At 50.0% G+C, this 14,356-nt stretch overlaps 1 protein-coding gene across 3 annotated transcripts in view; it reads right to left on the reverse strand.

Annotated features, from left to right (window-relative positions):
* LOC140403122 (uncharacterized) overlaps nucleotides 1-14,356 on the reverse strand; it is a 164,501-nt gene that overhangs the window by 114,605 nt on the left and 35,540 nt on the right. For all 3 annotated transcript variants that reach the window (XM_072490766.1, XM_072490765.1, XM_072490764.1), the window contains exon 3: nucleotides 12,476-12,571. In XM_072490766.1, coding sequence (XP_072346867.1) covers nucleotides 12,476-12,571 — 96 coding nt within the window. The remainder of the gene's footprint in view (nucleotides 1-12,475; nucleotides 12,572-14,356) is intronic.

Raw genomic sequence — 14,356 nt, forward strand, 5'->3', positions numbered from 1 at the left:
ATGATCTCTGCAATGTCTCTATCTCTGCGCTGTCTCTATGATCTCTGCGCTGTCTCTATGATCTCTGCGTTGTCTCTATCTCTGCTCTGTGTCTATGATCTCTGCGCTGTCTCTATCTCTGCGCTCTGTCTCTATCTCTGCGCTGTCTCTATCTCTGCGATGTCTCTATCTCTGCGCTGTCTCTATCTCTGCGCTGTCTCTATCTCTATGCTGTCTCTATCTCTGCGCTGTGTCTATCTCTGCGCTGTCTCTATCTCTGCGATGTCTCTATCTCTGCGCTGTCTCTATCTCTATGCTGTCTCTATCTCTGTGCCGTGTCTATGATCTCTGCACTGTCTATCTCTGCGCTGTCTCTATCTCTGCTCTGTCTCTATGATCTCTGCGCTGTGTCTATGATCTCTGCGCTGTGCCTATTATGTCTGCGCTGTCTCTATCTCTGTGCTGTGTCTATCTCTGCGCTGTCTCTATCTCTGCGCTATCTCTATCTCTGCGCTGTCTCTATCTCTGCGCTGTCTCTATCTCAATTTCTGCGTTGTCTCTATCTCTATCTCTGCGCTGTCTCTATCTCTGCGCTGTCTCGATCTCTGCGTTGTCTCTAACTCTATCTCTGCGCTGTCTCTGATATCTCTATCTCTGCGCTGTCTCTATCTCTGCGCTGTCTCTATCTCTGCGCTGTCTCTATCTCTGCGCTGTGTCTATCTCTGCGCTGTCTCTATGATCTCTGCGCTGTCTCTATCTCTGCGCTGTGTCTATGAACTCTGCGCTGTCTCTATGATCTCAGCGCTGTATCCCTATCTCTGTGCTGTCTCCATCTCTGCGCTGTCTCCATCTCTGCGCTGTCTCCATCTCTGCGCTGTCTCCATCTCTGCGCTGTCTCCATCTCTGCGCTGTCTCTATCTCTGCGCTGTGTCTATGGTCTCTGCGCTGTGTCTATGATCTCTGCGCTGCCTCTATCTCTGCGCTGTGTCTCTATCTCTGTGCTGTGTCAATGATCTCTGCGCTGTCTCTATCTCTGCGCTGTGTCTATGGTCTCTGCGCTGTGTCTCTATCTCTGTGCTGTGTCAATGATCTCTGTGCTGTCTCTATCTCTGCGCTGTGTCTATCTCTGCGCTGTGTCTATGATCTCTGTGCTGTGTCTATGATCTCTGCGCTGTCTATCTCTGCGCTGTCTCTATCTCTGCGCTGTCTCTATCTCTGCGCTGTGTCTATCTCTGCGCTGTGTCTATCTCTGCGCTGTGTCTATCATCTCTGCGATGTGTCTATCTCTGCGCTGTCTCTATCTCTGCGCTGTGTCTATCTCTGCGCTGTGTCTATGATCTCTGCGCTGTCTCTATGATCTCTGCGCTGTCTCTATCTCTGCGCTGTCTCTATCTCTGCGCTGTGGCTATGATCTCTGCGCTGTCTCTATGATCTCTGCGCTGTCTCTATCTCTGCGCTGTCTCTATCTCTGCGCTGTCTCTATCTCTGCGCTGTGTCTACGATCTCTGCAATGTGTCTATGATCTCTGCGCTGTGTCTCTATCTCTGCACTGTGTCTATCTCTGCGCTTTCTCGATGATCTCTGCGCTGTCTCTATCTCTGCGCTGTCTCTAGGGCTGGTTAGCACACTGGGCTAAATCGCTGGCTTTTAAAGCAGACCAAGCAGGCCAGCAGCACAGTTCAATTCCCGTACCAGCCTTCCTGAACAGGCGCCGGAATGTGGCGACTAGGGGCTTTTCACAGTAACTTCATTGAAGCCTATTCGTGACAATAAGCGATTTTCATTTTATTTCATTTCATCTCTGCGCTGTCTCTATCTCTGCGCTGTCTCTATGACCTCTGTGCTGTCTCTATGATCTCTGTGCTGTCTCTATGATCTCTGTGCTGTCTCTATGATCTCTGCGCTGTCTCTATCTCTGCGCTGTCTCTATGATCTCTGTGCTGTCTCTATGGTCTCTGTGCTGTCTCTATGATCTCTGCGCTGTCTCCATCTCTGCGCTGTGTCTATCTCTGCGCTGTCTCTATCTCTGCGCTGTCTCTATCTCTGCGCTGTGTCTATCTCTGCGCTGTCTCTATCTCTGCGCTGTGTCTATGATCTCTGCGCTGTGTCTATTATGGCTGCGCTGTCTCTATCTCTGCGCTGTGTCTATCTCTGCGCTGTCTCTATCTCTGCGCTGTGTCTATGATCTCTGTGCTGCCTCTATGATCTCTGCGCTGTCTCTATCTCTGCGCTGTCTCTATCTCTGCGCTGTCTCTATCTCTGCGCTGTGTCTATCTCTGCGCTGTCTCTATCTCTGCGCTGTGTCTATCTCTGCGCTGTCTCTATCTCTGCGCTGTCTCTATCTCTGCGCTGTGTCTATCTCTGCGCTGTCTCTATCTCTGCGCTGTCTCTATATCTGTGCTGTGTCGATGATCTCTATGCTGTCTCTATGATCTCTGCGCTGTCTCTATCTCTGCGCTGTCTCTATCTCTGCGCCGTGTCTATGATCTCTGCGCTGTCTCTATCTCTGCGCTGTCTCTATCTCTGCGCTGTCTCTATCTCTGCGCTGTGTCTATCTCTGCGCTGTCTCTATCTCTGCGCTGTCTCTTTCTCTGCGCTGTCTCTATCTCTGCACTGTCTCTATGATATCTGCGCTGTGGCTATGATCTCTGCGCTGTCTCTATCTCTGCGTTGTCTCTAACTCTGCGCTGTCGCTATCTCTGCGCTGTCTCTATCTCTGCACTGTCTCTATGATCTCTGCGCAGTCTCTATGATCTCTGTGCTGTCTCTACGTTCTTTGCGCTGTCTCTATCTCTGCGCTGTGTCTATGATCTCTGCAATGTCTCTATCTCTGCTCTGTGTCTATGATCTCTGCGCTGTCTCTATGATCTCTGCGCTGTCTCTATCTCTGCTCTGTGTCTATGATCTCTGCAATGTCTCTATCTCTGCGCTGTCTCTATGATCTCTGCGCTGTCTCTATGATCTCTGCGTTGTCTCTATCTCTGCTCTGTGTGTATGATCTCTGCGCTGTCTCTATCTCTGCGCTCTGTCTCTATCTCTGCGCTGTCTCTATCTCTGCGATGTCTCTATCTCTGCGCTGTCTCTATCTCTATGCTGTCTCTATCTCTGTGCCGTGTCTATGATCTCTGCACTGTCTATCTCTGCGCTGTCTCTATCTCTGCTCTGTCTCTATGATCTCTGCGCTGTGTCTATGATCTCTGCGCTGTGCCTATTATGTCTGCGCTGTCTCTATCTCTGTGCTGTGTCTATCTCTGCGCTGTCTCTATCTCTGCGCTGTCTCTATCTCTGCGCTGTCTCTATCTCTGCGCTGTCTCTATCTCAATTTCTGCGCTGTCTCTATCTCTATCTCTGCGCTGTCTCTATCTCTGCGCTGTCTCTATCTCTGCGTTGTCTCTATCTCTATCTCTGCGCTGTCTCTGATATCTCTATCTCTGCGCTGTCTCTATCTCTGCGCTGTCTCTATCTCTGCGCTGTCTCTATCTCTGCGCTGTCTCTATCTCTGCGCTGTCTCTATCTCTGCGCTGTCTCTATCTCTGCGCTGTGTCTATGATCTCTGCGCTGTGTCTATGATCTCTGCGCTGTCTCTATCTCTGCGCTGTGTCTATGAACTCTGCGCTGTCTCTATGATCTCAGCGCTGTGTCCCTATCTCTGCGCTGTCTCTATGATCTCTGCGCTGTCTCTATCTCTGCGCTGTGTCTATGAACTCTGCGCTGTCTCTATGATCTCAGCGCTGTGTCCCTATCTCTGCGCTGTCTCCATCTCTGCGCTGTCTCCATCTCTGCGCTGTCTCCATCTCTGCGCTGTCTCCATCTCTGCGCTGTCTCCATCTCTGCGCTGTCTCCATCTCTGCGCTGTCTCTATCTCTGCGCTGTGTCTATGGTCTCTGTGCTGTCCCTATGATCTCTGTGCTGTCTCCATGATCTCTGCACTGTGTCTCTATCTCTGTGCTGTGTCTATGATCTCTGCGCTGTCTCTATCTCTGCGCTGTGTCTATCTCTGCGCTGTGTCTATCTCTGCGCTGTGTCTATCATCTCTGCGATGTGTCTATGATCTCTGCGCTGTGTCTCTATCTCTGTGCTGTGTCTATCTCTGCGCTGTGTCTATCTCTGCGCTGTGTCTATCTCTGCGCTGTCTCTATCTCTGCGCTGTCTCTATCTCTGCGCTGTCTCTATCTCTGCGCTGTGTCTACGATCTCTGCAATGTGTCTATGATCTCTGCGCTGTGTCTCTATCTCTGCACTGTGTCTATCTCTGCGCTTTCTCGATGATCTCTGCGCTGTCTCTATGTCTGCGCTGTCTCTAGGGCTGGTTAGCACACTGGGCTAAATCGCTGGCTTTTAAAGCAGACCAAGCAGGCCAGCAGCACAGTTCAATTCCCGTACCAGCCTCCCCGAACAGGCGCCGGAATGTGGCGACTAGGGGCTTTTCACAGTAACTTCATTGAAGCCTATTCGTGACAATAAGCGATTTTCATTTTATTTCATTTCATCTCTGCGCTGTCTCTATCTCTGCGCTGTCTCTATGACCTCTGTGCTGTCTCTATGATCTCTGTGCTGTCTCTATGATCTCTGTGCTGTCTCTATGATCTCTGCGCTGTCTCTATCTCTGCGCTGTCTCTATGATCTCTGTGCTGTCTCTATGATCTCTGCGCTGTCTCCATCTCTGCGCTGTCTCTATCTCTGCGCTGTCTCTATCTCTGCGCTGTCTCTATCTCTGCACTGTGTCTATCTCTGCGCTGTCTCTATCTCTGCGCTGTGTCTATCTCTGCGCTGTCTCTATCTCTGCGCTGTCTCTATCTCTGCGCTGTCTCTATCTCTGCGCTGTCTCTATCTCTGCGCTGTCTCTATGATCTCTGCGCTGTGTCTATGATCTCTGCGCTGTCTCTATGATCTCTGCGCTGTCTCTATCTCTATGTTCTCTGTGCTGCCTCTATGATCTCTGCGCTGTCTCTATCTCTGCGCTGTCTCTATCTCTGTGCTGTCTCTATCTCTGCGCTGTGTCTATCTCTGCGCTGTCTCTATCTCTGCGCTGTGTCTATCTCTGCGCTGTCTTTATCTCTGCGCTGTCTCTATCTCTGCGCTGTGTCTATCTCTGCGCTGTCTCTATCTCTGCGCTGTCTCTATATCTGTGCTGTGTCTATGATCTCTATGCTGTCTCTATGATCTCTGCGCTGCCTCTATCTCTGCACTGTCTCTATGATCTCTGCGCTGTGGCTATGATCTCTGCGCTGTCTCTATCTCTGCGATGTCTCTATCTCTGCGCTTTCGCTATCTCTGCGCTGTCTCTATCTCTGCGCTGTCTCTATGATCTCTGCGCAGTCTCTATGATCTCTGTGCTGTCTCTACGTTCTCTGCGCTGTCTCTATCTCTGCTCTGTGTCTATGATCTCTGCGCTGCCTCTATGATCTCTGCGCTGTCTCTATCTCTGCGCTGTCTCTATCTCTGCGCTGTGTCTCTATGATCTCTGCGCTGTCTCTATCTCTGCTCTGTGTCTATGATCTCTGCGTTGTCTCTATCTCTGCGCTGTCTCTATGATCTCTGCGTTGTCTCTATCTCTGCTCTGTGTCTATGATCTCTGCGCTGTCTCTATCTCTGCGCTCTGTCTCTATCTCTGCGCTGTCTCTATCTCTGCGATGTCTCTATCTCTGCGATGTCTCTATCTCTGCGCTGTCTCTATCTCTGCGCTGTCTCTATCTCTATGCTGTCTCTATCTCTGTGCCGTGTCTATGATCTCTGCACTGTCTATCTCTGCGCTGTCTCTATCTCTGCTCTGTCTCTATGATCTCTGCGCTGTGTCTATGATCTCCGCGCTGTGTCTATTATGTCTGTGCTGTCTCTATCTCTGTGCTGTGTCTATCTCTGTGCTGTGTCTATCTCTGCGCTGTCTCTATCTCTGCGCTGTCTCTATCTCTGCGCTGTCTCTATCTCTGCGCTGTCTCTATCTCTGCGTTGTCTCTATCTCTATCTCTGTGCTGTCTCTATCTCTATCTCTGCGCTGTCTCTATCTCTGCGCTGTCTCTATCTCTGCGCTGTCTCTATCTCTGCGCTGTCTCTATCTCTGCGCTGTCTCTATCTCTGCGCTGTCTCTATCTCTGCGCTGTCTCTATGATCTCTGCGCTGTCTCTATGATCTCTGCGCTGTCTCTATCTCTGCGCTGTGTCTATGAACTCTGCGCTGTCTCTATGATCTCAGCGCTGTGTCCCTATCTCTGCGCTGTCTCCATCTCTGCGCTGTCTCCATCTCTGCGCTGTCTCCATCTCTGCGCTGTCTCCATCTCTGCGCTGTCTCCATCTCTGCGCTGTCTCCATCTCTGCGCTGTCTCCATCTCTGCGCTGTCTCTATCTCTGCGCTGTCTCTATCTCTGCGCTGTCTCTATCTCTGCGCTGTCTCTATCTCTGCGCTGTCTCTATCTCTGTGCTGTGTCTATGATCTCTGCACTGTGTCTCTATCTCTGTGCTGTCTCTATCTCTGCGCTGTGTCTATGATCTCTGTGCTGTGTCTATGATCTCTGCACTGTGTCTCTATCTCTGCGCTGTCTCTATCTCTGCGCTGTCTCTATCTCTGCGCTGTCTCTATCTCTGTGCTGTCTCTATCTCTGCGCTGTCTCTATCTCTGCGCTGTCTCTATCTCTGTGCTGTCTCTATCTCTGCGCTGTCTCTATCTCTGCGCTGTGTCTATCTCTGTGCTGTCTCTATCTCTGCGCTGTCTCTATCTCTGCGCTGTCTCTATCTCTGCGCTGTCTCTATCTCTGTGCTGTCTCTATCTCTGCGCTGTCTCTATCTCTGCGCTGTCTCTATCTCTGCGCTGTCTCTATCTCTGCGCTGTCTCTATCTCTGTGCTGTCTCTATCTCTGCGCTGTCTCTATCTCTGCGCTGTCTCTATCTCTGTGCTGTCTCTATCTCTGCGCTGTCTCTATCTCTGCGCTGTGTCTATCTCTGTGCTGTCTCTATCTCTGCGCTGTCTCTATCTCTGTGCTGTCTCTATCTCTGCGCTGTCTCTATCTCTGCGCTGTGTCTATGGTCTCTGCGCTGTCCCTATGATCTCTGCGCTGTGTCTCTATCTCTGCGCTGTCTCTATCTCTGCGCTGTCTCTATCTCTGCGCTGTCTCTATCTCTGTGCTGTGTCTATCTCTGCGCTGTGTCTATCTCTGCGCTGTGTCTATGATCTCTGCGCTGTCTCTATCTCTGCGCTGTCTCTATCTCTGCACTGTGTCTCTATCTCTGTGCTGTGTCTATCTCTGCGCTGTCTCTATCTCTGCGCTGTGTCTATCTCTGCGCTGTGTCTCTATGTCTGCACTGTGTCTATCTCTGCGCTTTCTCGATGATCTCTGCGCTGTCTCTATGTCTGCGCTGTCTCTATCTCTGCACTGTCTCTATCTCTGCGCTGTGTCTCTATGTCTGCACTGTGTCTATCTCTGCGCTTTCTCGATGATCTCTGCGCTGTCTCTATGTCTGCGCTGTCTCTAGGGTTGGTTAGCACACTGGGCTAAATCGCTGGCTTTTAAAGCAGACCAAGCAGGCCAGCAGCACAGTTCAATTCCCGTACCAGCCTCCCCGAACAGGCGCCGGAATGTGGCGACTAGGGGCTTTTCACAGTAACTTCATTGAAGCCTACTCGTGACAATAAGCGATTTTCATTTTATTTCATTTCATCTCTGCACTGTCTCTATCTCTGCGCTGTCTCTATGATCTCTGCGCTGTCTCTATCTCTGCGCTGTCTCTATGATCTCTGCGCTGTCTCTATCTCTGTGCTGTCTCTATCTCTGCGCTGTCTCTATATCTGCGCTGTGTCTCTCTCTGCGCTGTCTCTATCTCTGCGCTGTCTCTATCTCTGCGCTGTCTTTATCTCTGCGCTGTCTCTATCTCTGCGCTGTCTCTATCTCTGCGCTGTCTCTATATCTGCGCTGTGTCTCTCTCTGCGCTGTCTCTATCTCTGCGCTGTCTCTATCTCTGCGCTGTCTCTATCTCTGCGCTGTCTCTATCTCTGCGCTGTCTCTATATCTGCGCTGTGTCTATGATCTCTGCGCTGTCTCTATATCTGCGCTGTGTCTATGATCTCTGCGCTGTTTCTATATCTGCGCTGTGTCTCTGATCTCTGCGCTGTCTCTATCTCTGCGCTGTCTCTATCTCTGCGCTGTCTCTATCTCTGTGCTGTGTCTATGATCTCTGCGCTGTCTCTATCTCTGCGATGTCTCTATCTCTGCGCTGTCGCTATCTCTGCGCTGTCTCTATGATCTCTGCGCTGTGGCTATGATCTCTGCGCTGTCTCTATCTCTGCGATGTCTCTATCTCTGCGCTGTCGCTATCTCTGCGCTGTCTCTATCTCTGCGCTGTCTCTATGATCTCTGCGCAGTCTCTATGATCTCTGTGCTGTCTCTACGTTCTCTGCGCTGTCTCTATCTCTGCTCTGTGTCTATGATCTCTGCAATGTCTCTATCTCTGCGCTGTCTCTATGATCTCTGCGCTGTCTCTATGATCTCTGCGTTGTCTCTATCTCTGCTCTGTGTCTATGATCTCTGCGCTGTCTCTATCTCTGCGCTCTGTCTCTATCTCTGCGCTGTCTCTATCTCTGCGATGTCTCTATCTCTGCGATGTCTCTATCTCTGCGCTGTCTCTATCTCTATGCTGTCTCTATCTCTGTGCCGTGTCTATGATCTCTGCACTGTCTATCTCTGCGCTGTCTCTATCTCTGCTCTGTCTCTATGATCTCTGCGCTGTGTCTATGATCTCCGCGCTGTGTCTATTATGTCTGCGCTGTCTCTATCTCTGCGCTGTCTCTATCTCTGTGCTGTGTCTATCTCTGTGCTGTGTCTATCTCTGCGCTGTCTCTATCTCTGCGCTGTCTCTATCTCTGCGCTGTCTCTATCTCAATTTCTGCGCTGTCTCTATCTCTATCTCTGCGCTGTCTCTATCTCTGCGCTGTCTCTATCTCTGCGTTGTCTCTATCTCTGCGCTGTCTCTATCTCTGCGCTGTCTCTATCTCTGCGCTGTCTCTATCTCTGCGCTGTCTATCTCTGCGCTGTCTCTATCTCTGCGCTGTCTCTATCTCTGCGCTGTCTCTATCTCTGCGCTGTCTCTATCTCTGCGCTGTCTCTATCTCTGCGCTGTCTCTATCTCTGCGCTGTCTCTATCTCTGCGCTGTCTCTATCTCTGCGCTGTCTCTATCTCTGCGCTGTCTCTATCTCTGCGCTGTGTCTATGATCTCTGCGCTGTCTCTATGATCTCTGCGCTGTCTCTATGATCTCTGCGCTGTCTCTATCTCTGCGCTGTGTCTATGAACTCTGCGCTGTCTCTATGATCTCAGCGCTGTGTCCCTATCTCTGCGCTGTCTCCATCTCTGCGCTGTCTCCATCTCTGCGCTGTCTCCATCTCTGCGCTGTCTCCATCTCTGCGCTGTCTCCATCTCTGCGCTGTCTCCATCTCTGCGCTGTCTCCATCTCTGCGCTGTCTCTATCTCTGCGCTGTCTCTATGATCTCTGCGCTGTCTCTATGATCTCTGCACTGTGTCTCCATCTCTGCGCTGTCTCTATCTCTGCGCTGTCTCCATCTCTGCGCTGTCTCCATCTCTGCGCTGTCTCTATCTCTGCGCTGTGTCTATGGTCTCTGCGCTGTCTCTATGATCTCTGCGCTGTCTCTATCTGTGCGCTGTGTCTATCTCTGCGCTGTGTCTCTATCTCTGCGCTGTCTCTATCTCTGCACTGTCTCTATCTCTGCACTGTGTCTATCTCTGCGCTGTCTCTATCTCTGCGCTGTGTCTATGATCTCTGTGCTGCCTCTATGATCTCTGCGCTGTCTCTATCTCTGCGCTGTCTATCTCTGCGCTGTGTCTATTATGGCTGCGCTGTCTCTATCTCTGCGCTGTCTCTATCTCTGCGCTGTGTCTATCTCTGCGCTGTCTCTATCTCTGCGCTGTGTCTATGATCTCTGTGCTGCCTCTATGATCTCTGCGCTGTCTCTATCTCTGCGCTGTGTCTATCTCTGCGCTGTCTCTATATCTGTGCTGTGTCGATGATCTCTATGCTGTCTCTATGATCTCTGCGCTGTCTCTATCTCTGCGCTGTCTCTATCTCTGCGCCGTGTCTATGATCTCTGCGCCGTCTCTATCTCTGCGCTGTCTCTATCTCTGCGCTGTCTCTATCTCTGCGCTGTGTCTATCTCTGCGCTGTCTCTATCTCTGCGCTGTGTCTATTATGTCTGCGCTGTCTCTATCTCTGCGCTGTCTCTATCTCTGCGCTGTGTTTATCTCTGCGCTGTCTCTATCTCTGCGCCGTGTCTATGATCTCTGCACTGTCTCTATCTCTGCGCTGTCTCTATCTCTGCACTGTCTCTATCTCTGCGCCGTGTCTATGATCTCTGCGCTGTGTCTATCTCTGCGCTGTGTCTATCTCTGCACTGTCTCTATCTCTGCGCCGTGTCTATGATCTCTGCGCTGTGTCTATCTCTGCGCTGTCTCTATCTCTGCGCTGTGTCTATTATGTCTGCGCTGTCTCTATCTCTGCGCTGTCTCTATCTCTGCGCTGTGTTTATCTCTGCGCTGTGTCTATGATCTCTGCGCTGTCTCTATCTCTGCGCTGTCTCTATCTCTGCGCCGTGTCTATGATCTCTGCACTGTCTCTATCTCTGCGCTGTCTCTATCTCTGCTCTGTCTCTATCTCTGCGCTGTCTCTATCTCTGCATTGTGTCTATGATCTCTGCGCTGTGTCTATTATGTCTGCGCTGTCTCTATCTCCGTGCTGTCTCTATCTCTGCGCTGTCTCTATCTCTGCATTGTGTCTATGATCTCTGCGCTGTGTCTATTATGTCTGCGCTGTCTCTATCTCTGCGCTGTCTCTATCTCTGCGCTGTGTTTATCTCTGCGCTGTCTCTATCTCTGCGCCGTGTCTATGATCTCTGCACTGTCTCTATCTCTGCGCTGTCTCTATCTCTGCGCTGTCTCTATCTCTGCGCCGTGTCTATGATCTCTGCACTGTCTCTATCTCTGCGCCGTGTCTATGATCTCTGCGCTGTGTCTATCTCTGCGCTGTGTCTATCTCTGCACTGTCTCTATCTCTGCGCCGTGTCTATGATCTCTGCGCTGTGTCTATCTCTGCGCTGTCTCTATCTCTGCGCTGTCTCTATCTCTGCGCTGTGTCTATTATGTCTGCGCTGTCTCTATCTCTGCGCTGTCTCTATCTCTGCGCTGTGTTTATCTCTGCGCTGTGTCTATGATCTCTGCGCTGTCTCTATCTCTGCGCTGTCTCTATCTCTGCGCCGTGTCTATGATCTCTGCGCTGTCTCTATCTCTGCGCTGTCTCTATCTCTGCTCTGTCTCTATCTCTGCGCTGTCTCTATCTCTGCATTGTGTCTATGATCTCTGCGCTGTGTCTATTATGTCTGCGCTGTCTCTATCTCCGTGCTGTCTCTATCTCTGCGCTGTCTCTATCTCTGCGCTGTCTCTATCCCTGCGCTGTCTCTATCTCTGCGCTGTCTCTATGATCTCTGTGCTGTCTCTATGATCTCTGCGCTGTTTCTACGATCCCTGCACTGTCACTATGATCCCTACACTGTCTCTACGAACCCTGCACTGTCACTATGATCCCTGTGCTGACTTTATGATTCCTAATAATAATGTAATAATAATAATAGCTTATTGTCACAAGTAGGTTTCAATGTCGTTACTATGAAAAGCCCCTAGTCGCCACATTCCGCCGCCTGTTTGGGGAGGCCGGTCCGGGATTTGAACCGTGCTGCTGCCTTGTTCTGCGTTACAATTGAGCTATTTAGCCAACTGTGCTAAACCAGCGCCAGGTCTCTACAATCCTGGTCCTGCACAGTTTCTACAATCCTGGTCCTGCACAGTTTCTACAATCCTGGTCCTGCACAGTTTCTACAATCCTGGTCCTGCACAGTTTCTACAATCCTGGTCCTGCACAGTTTCTACAATCCTGGTCCTGCACAGTTTCTACAATCCTGGTCCTGCACAGTTTCTACAATCCTGGTCCTGCACAGTTTCTACAATCCTGGTCCTGCACAGTTTCTACAATCCTGGTCCTGCACAGTTTCTACAATCCTGGTCCTGCACAGTTTCTACAATCCTGGTCCTGCACAGTTTCTACAATCCTGGCACTGTCTTTACGACCTCTCTGCACAGTCTTCACGATTCTTGCACTGTCTCTATGATCCCTGCACTTTTTATCTAAAGTCCCTGTGCCATTTATTTGAACCTGTTTTGTCTCCGTGATCCATGTTTAATCCATACACTGACCCTGCACTTCCTATTTAGGATCTGTAATGCCTGTGCTACTGCTAAAATTCCTTTGAAGTCTGCACAGTCTCTGCTGTTAATCCCTGTTGTATAATCCCAATGGAATCTCTTCCACCATTCAGTATCCCGGTCCTACTGTTTTGCTTGAAACTCCATCGCAATGCTGTTTGACGGATTTATCTCACTGGCAGCATACTCTATTTATTTTATGCTTTACATAATAAATGCTCCAGTCGTGATGATGTGCTACTCACGTAAAATGTGGGATCTGCGTCGTCTATGCCTGAACTGCAGTGGGCTGTTTTTCTGTTGTTCTGCTTCAGGGATCAATGGCACTTTCCTTGGGTGACCTGAAATAAGGGAAATGTTAGCTTTAAAAATTCTAAGCCTGAAAAAACAACTAGATAATGCGACACTCAGCTGACTGTGGGTGACTTTGTCTTGATCTCTGCATGATTTCCCCATGCTGACAAATACTTGCAAGATATATCTTGTTTGTTTTGGCTTTGCAATTGCCATCTTGTAGCTAACAACAAAACCAAGAGGAAGGACGCACACCACACACGTCAGCCATTCCTTCGATCAGAATTAAATCACTAGCAAATGCACTAAAACAAAATAATCAACACAGATTTCAGAAATTTAAAGTGAATGTCAATCCCTTAGAGGGTGAGACCGGTAGTTAATAGTGAGGAACATGCAAATGGCGGAGACGCTAAATCAATATTTTGCCTCAGTTTTCACGGTGGAGGACACTAGCACCATCCCAATAGTAACAGTTTAAGCCGAGGTAACAGAAAGGGAGGTATTGAGAACCATCAGCATCAATAGAGAACCAGTACTGAACAAACTGTTGGGATTGATGGCAGACAAGTCCCCAGGACCTGATGGCCTACATCCTAGGGTGTTAAAGGAAGTGGCAGCGGAGATAGTGGATCCTTCGGTTATAATATTCCAAAATGTCCTGGATGCGGGAAAGGTTCCAGTGGATTGGAAAAATGCTAATATAATGCTCTTATTCTAAAAGAGAGTGAGGCAGAAAGTAGGAAACTACAGACCAGTTAGTTTCACATCTGGCGTTGGAAAATTGTTAGAATCCATTATTAATAAGCACATAATAACAGGACATTTGGAAAGTAAAAATGCAATCCATAATAATAATCTTTTATTATTTTTTAATTTTTTTATTCTCCTCCTTTTTCACATTTTCTCCCACATTTACTCCCATCAACAATAAACAATAATCAGCAAGATATGTCAATCCCCATAATAACGATCCCATCCGCCCACCAACCCCCAAACCTCAACCCGCATGTTTACATAAACAAATGACAAAAAGGAATCAGGGATTACCCGTAGTCACCCTTAATCTACACAGCTCCCCACCCCCCCAACCAACACCGTCCAGCCTCTGAGAGAGTACCGTACATGATACTCCAGAGCTGTACCCACCCCCCCCCACCCCAAGTGTCCAGCTCCTCCCGTCCACTGCCTCTTGTAAAACTCCTCCTCCCAACCTCGGTTCCTTCCCCCCAACTTTCCACCCCGGCTAGACCACTCGGACCCTGTTCTGCCAGGCTCTGATGGCCGCAGCCCCTCCCCCCACCTCACTCCCGTTCACTGGCCGGCTTAAACCAGCCAGCGTGGAGGCCCCCTCCCGGGTCCCTTTCCCCCTTGCCCGGCCCTAGGGAAGCCCAAAGATCCCCTTTTAGCACACAAACCCCGCATATCCACCTACACCCCAAAGAGCCCTCATTTCGAGTGAAAGTCCCGTCCCTTCCCTTGTCCAAATATATACAACATTGGCTCCTTTAGCCCATACACACGCGCGCAGTGATACAAAAAAGAAGAAAATACAGTCATGAGGTTACATCGGCACATGGCCATTCCTCAATTTGTCAGTTCTGCCACAGTCCTTCTGCCTTCGCAAACTCCTCCGTTGCTTCCGCCATTCCAAAATAAAAGTCCCTGAGCTTGTAAGTCACCCTCAGCTTCGCTGGATATACAATGCCGCACCGCACCTTGCTAATGTACAGTGCCCTCTTCCCCGGTTGAAGGCAGCCCGCCTCCTCGCCAGCTCCACCGTAAAGTCCTGGTATACACGTATACCAGCCCCAGCCCACTGCACCACCCGC

The sequence above is a fragment of the Scyliorhinus torazame genome, chromosome 27 (assembly GCF_047496885.1).
Source record: "Scyliorhinus torazame isolate Kashiwa2021f chromosome 27, sScyTor2.1, whole genome shotgun sequence".
Lineage (NCBI taxonomy): Eukaryota > Metazoa > Chordata > Chondrichthyes > Carcharhiniformes > Scyliorhinidae > Scyliorhinus > Scyliorhinus torazame.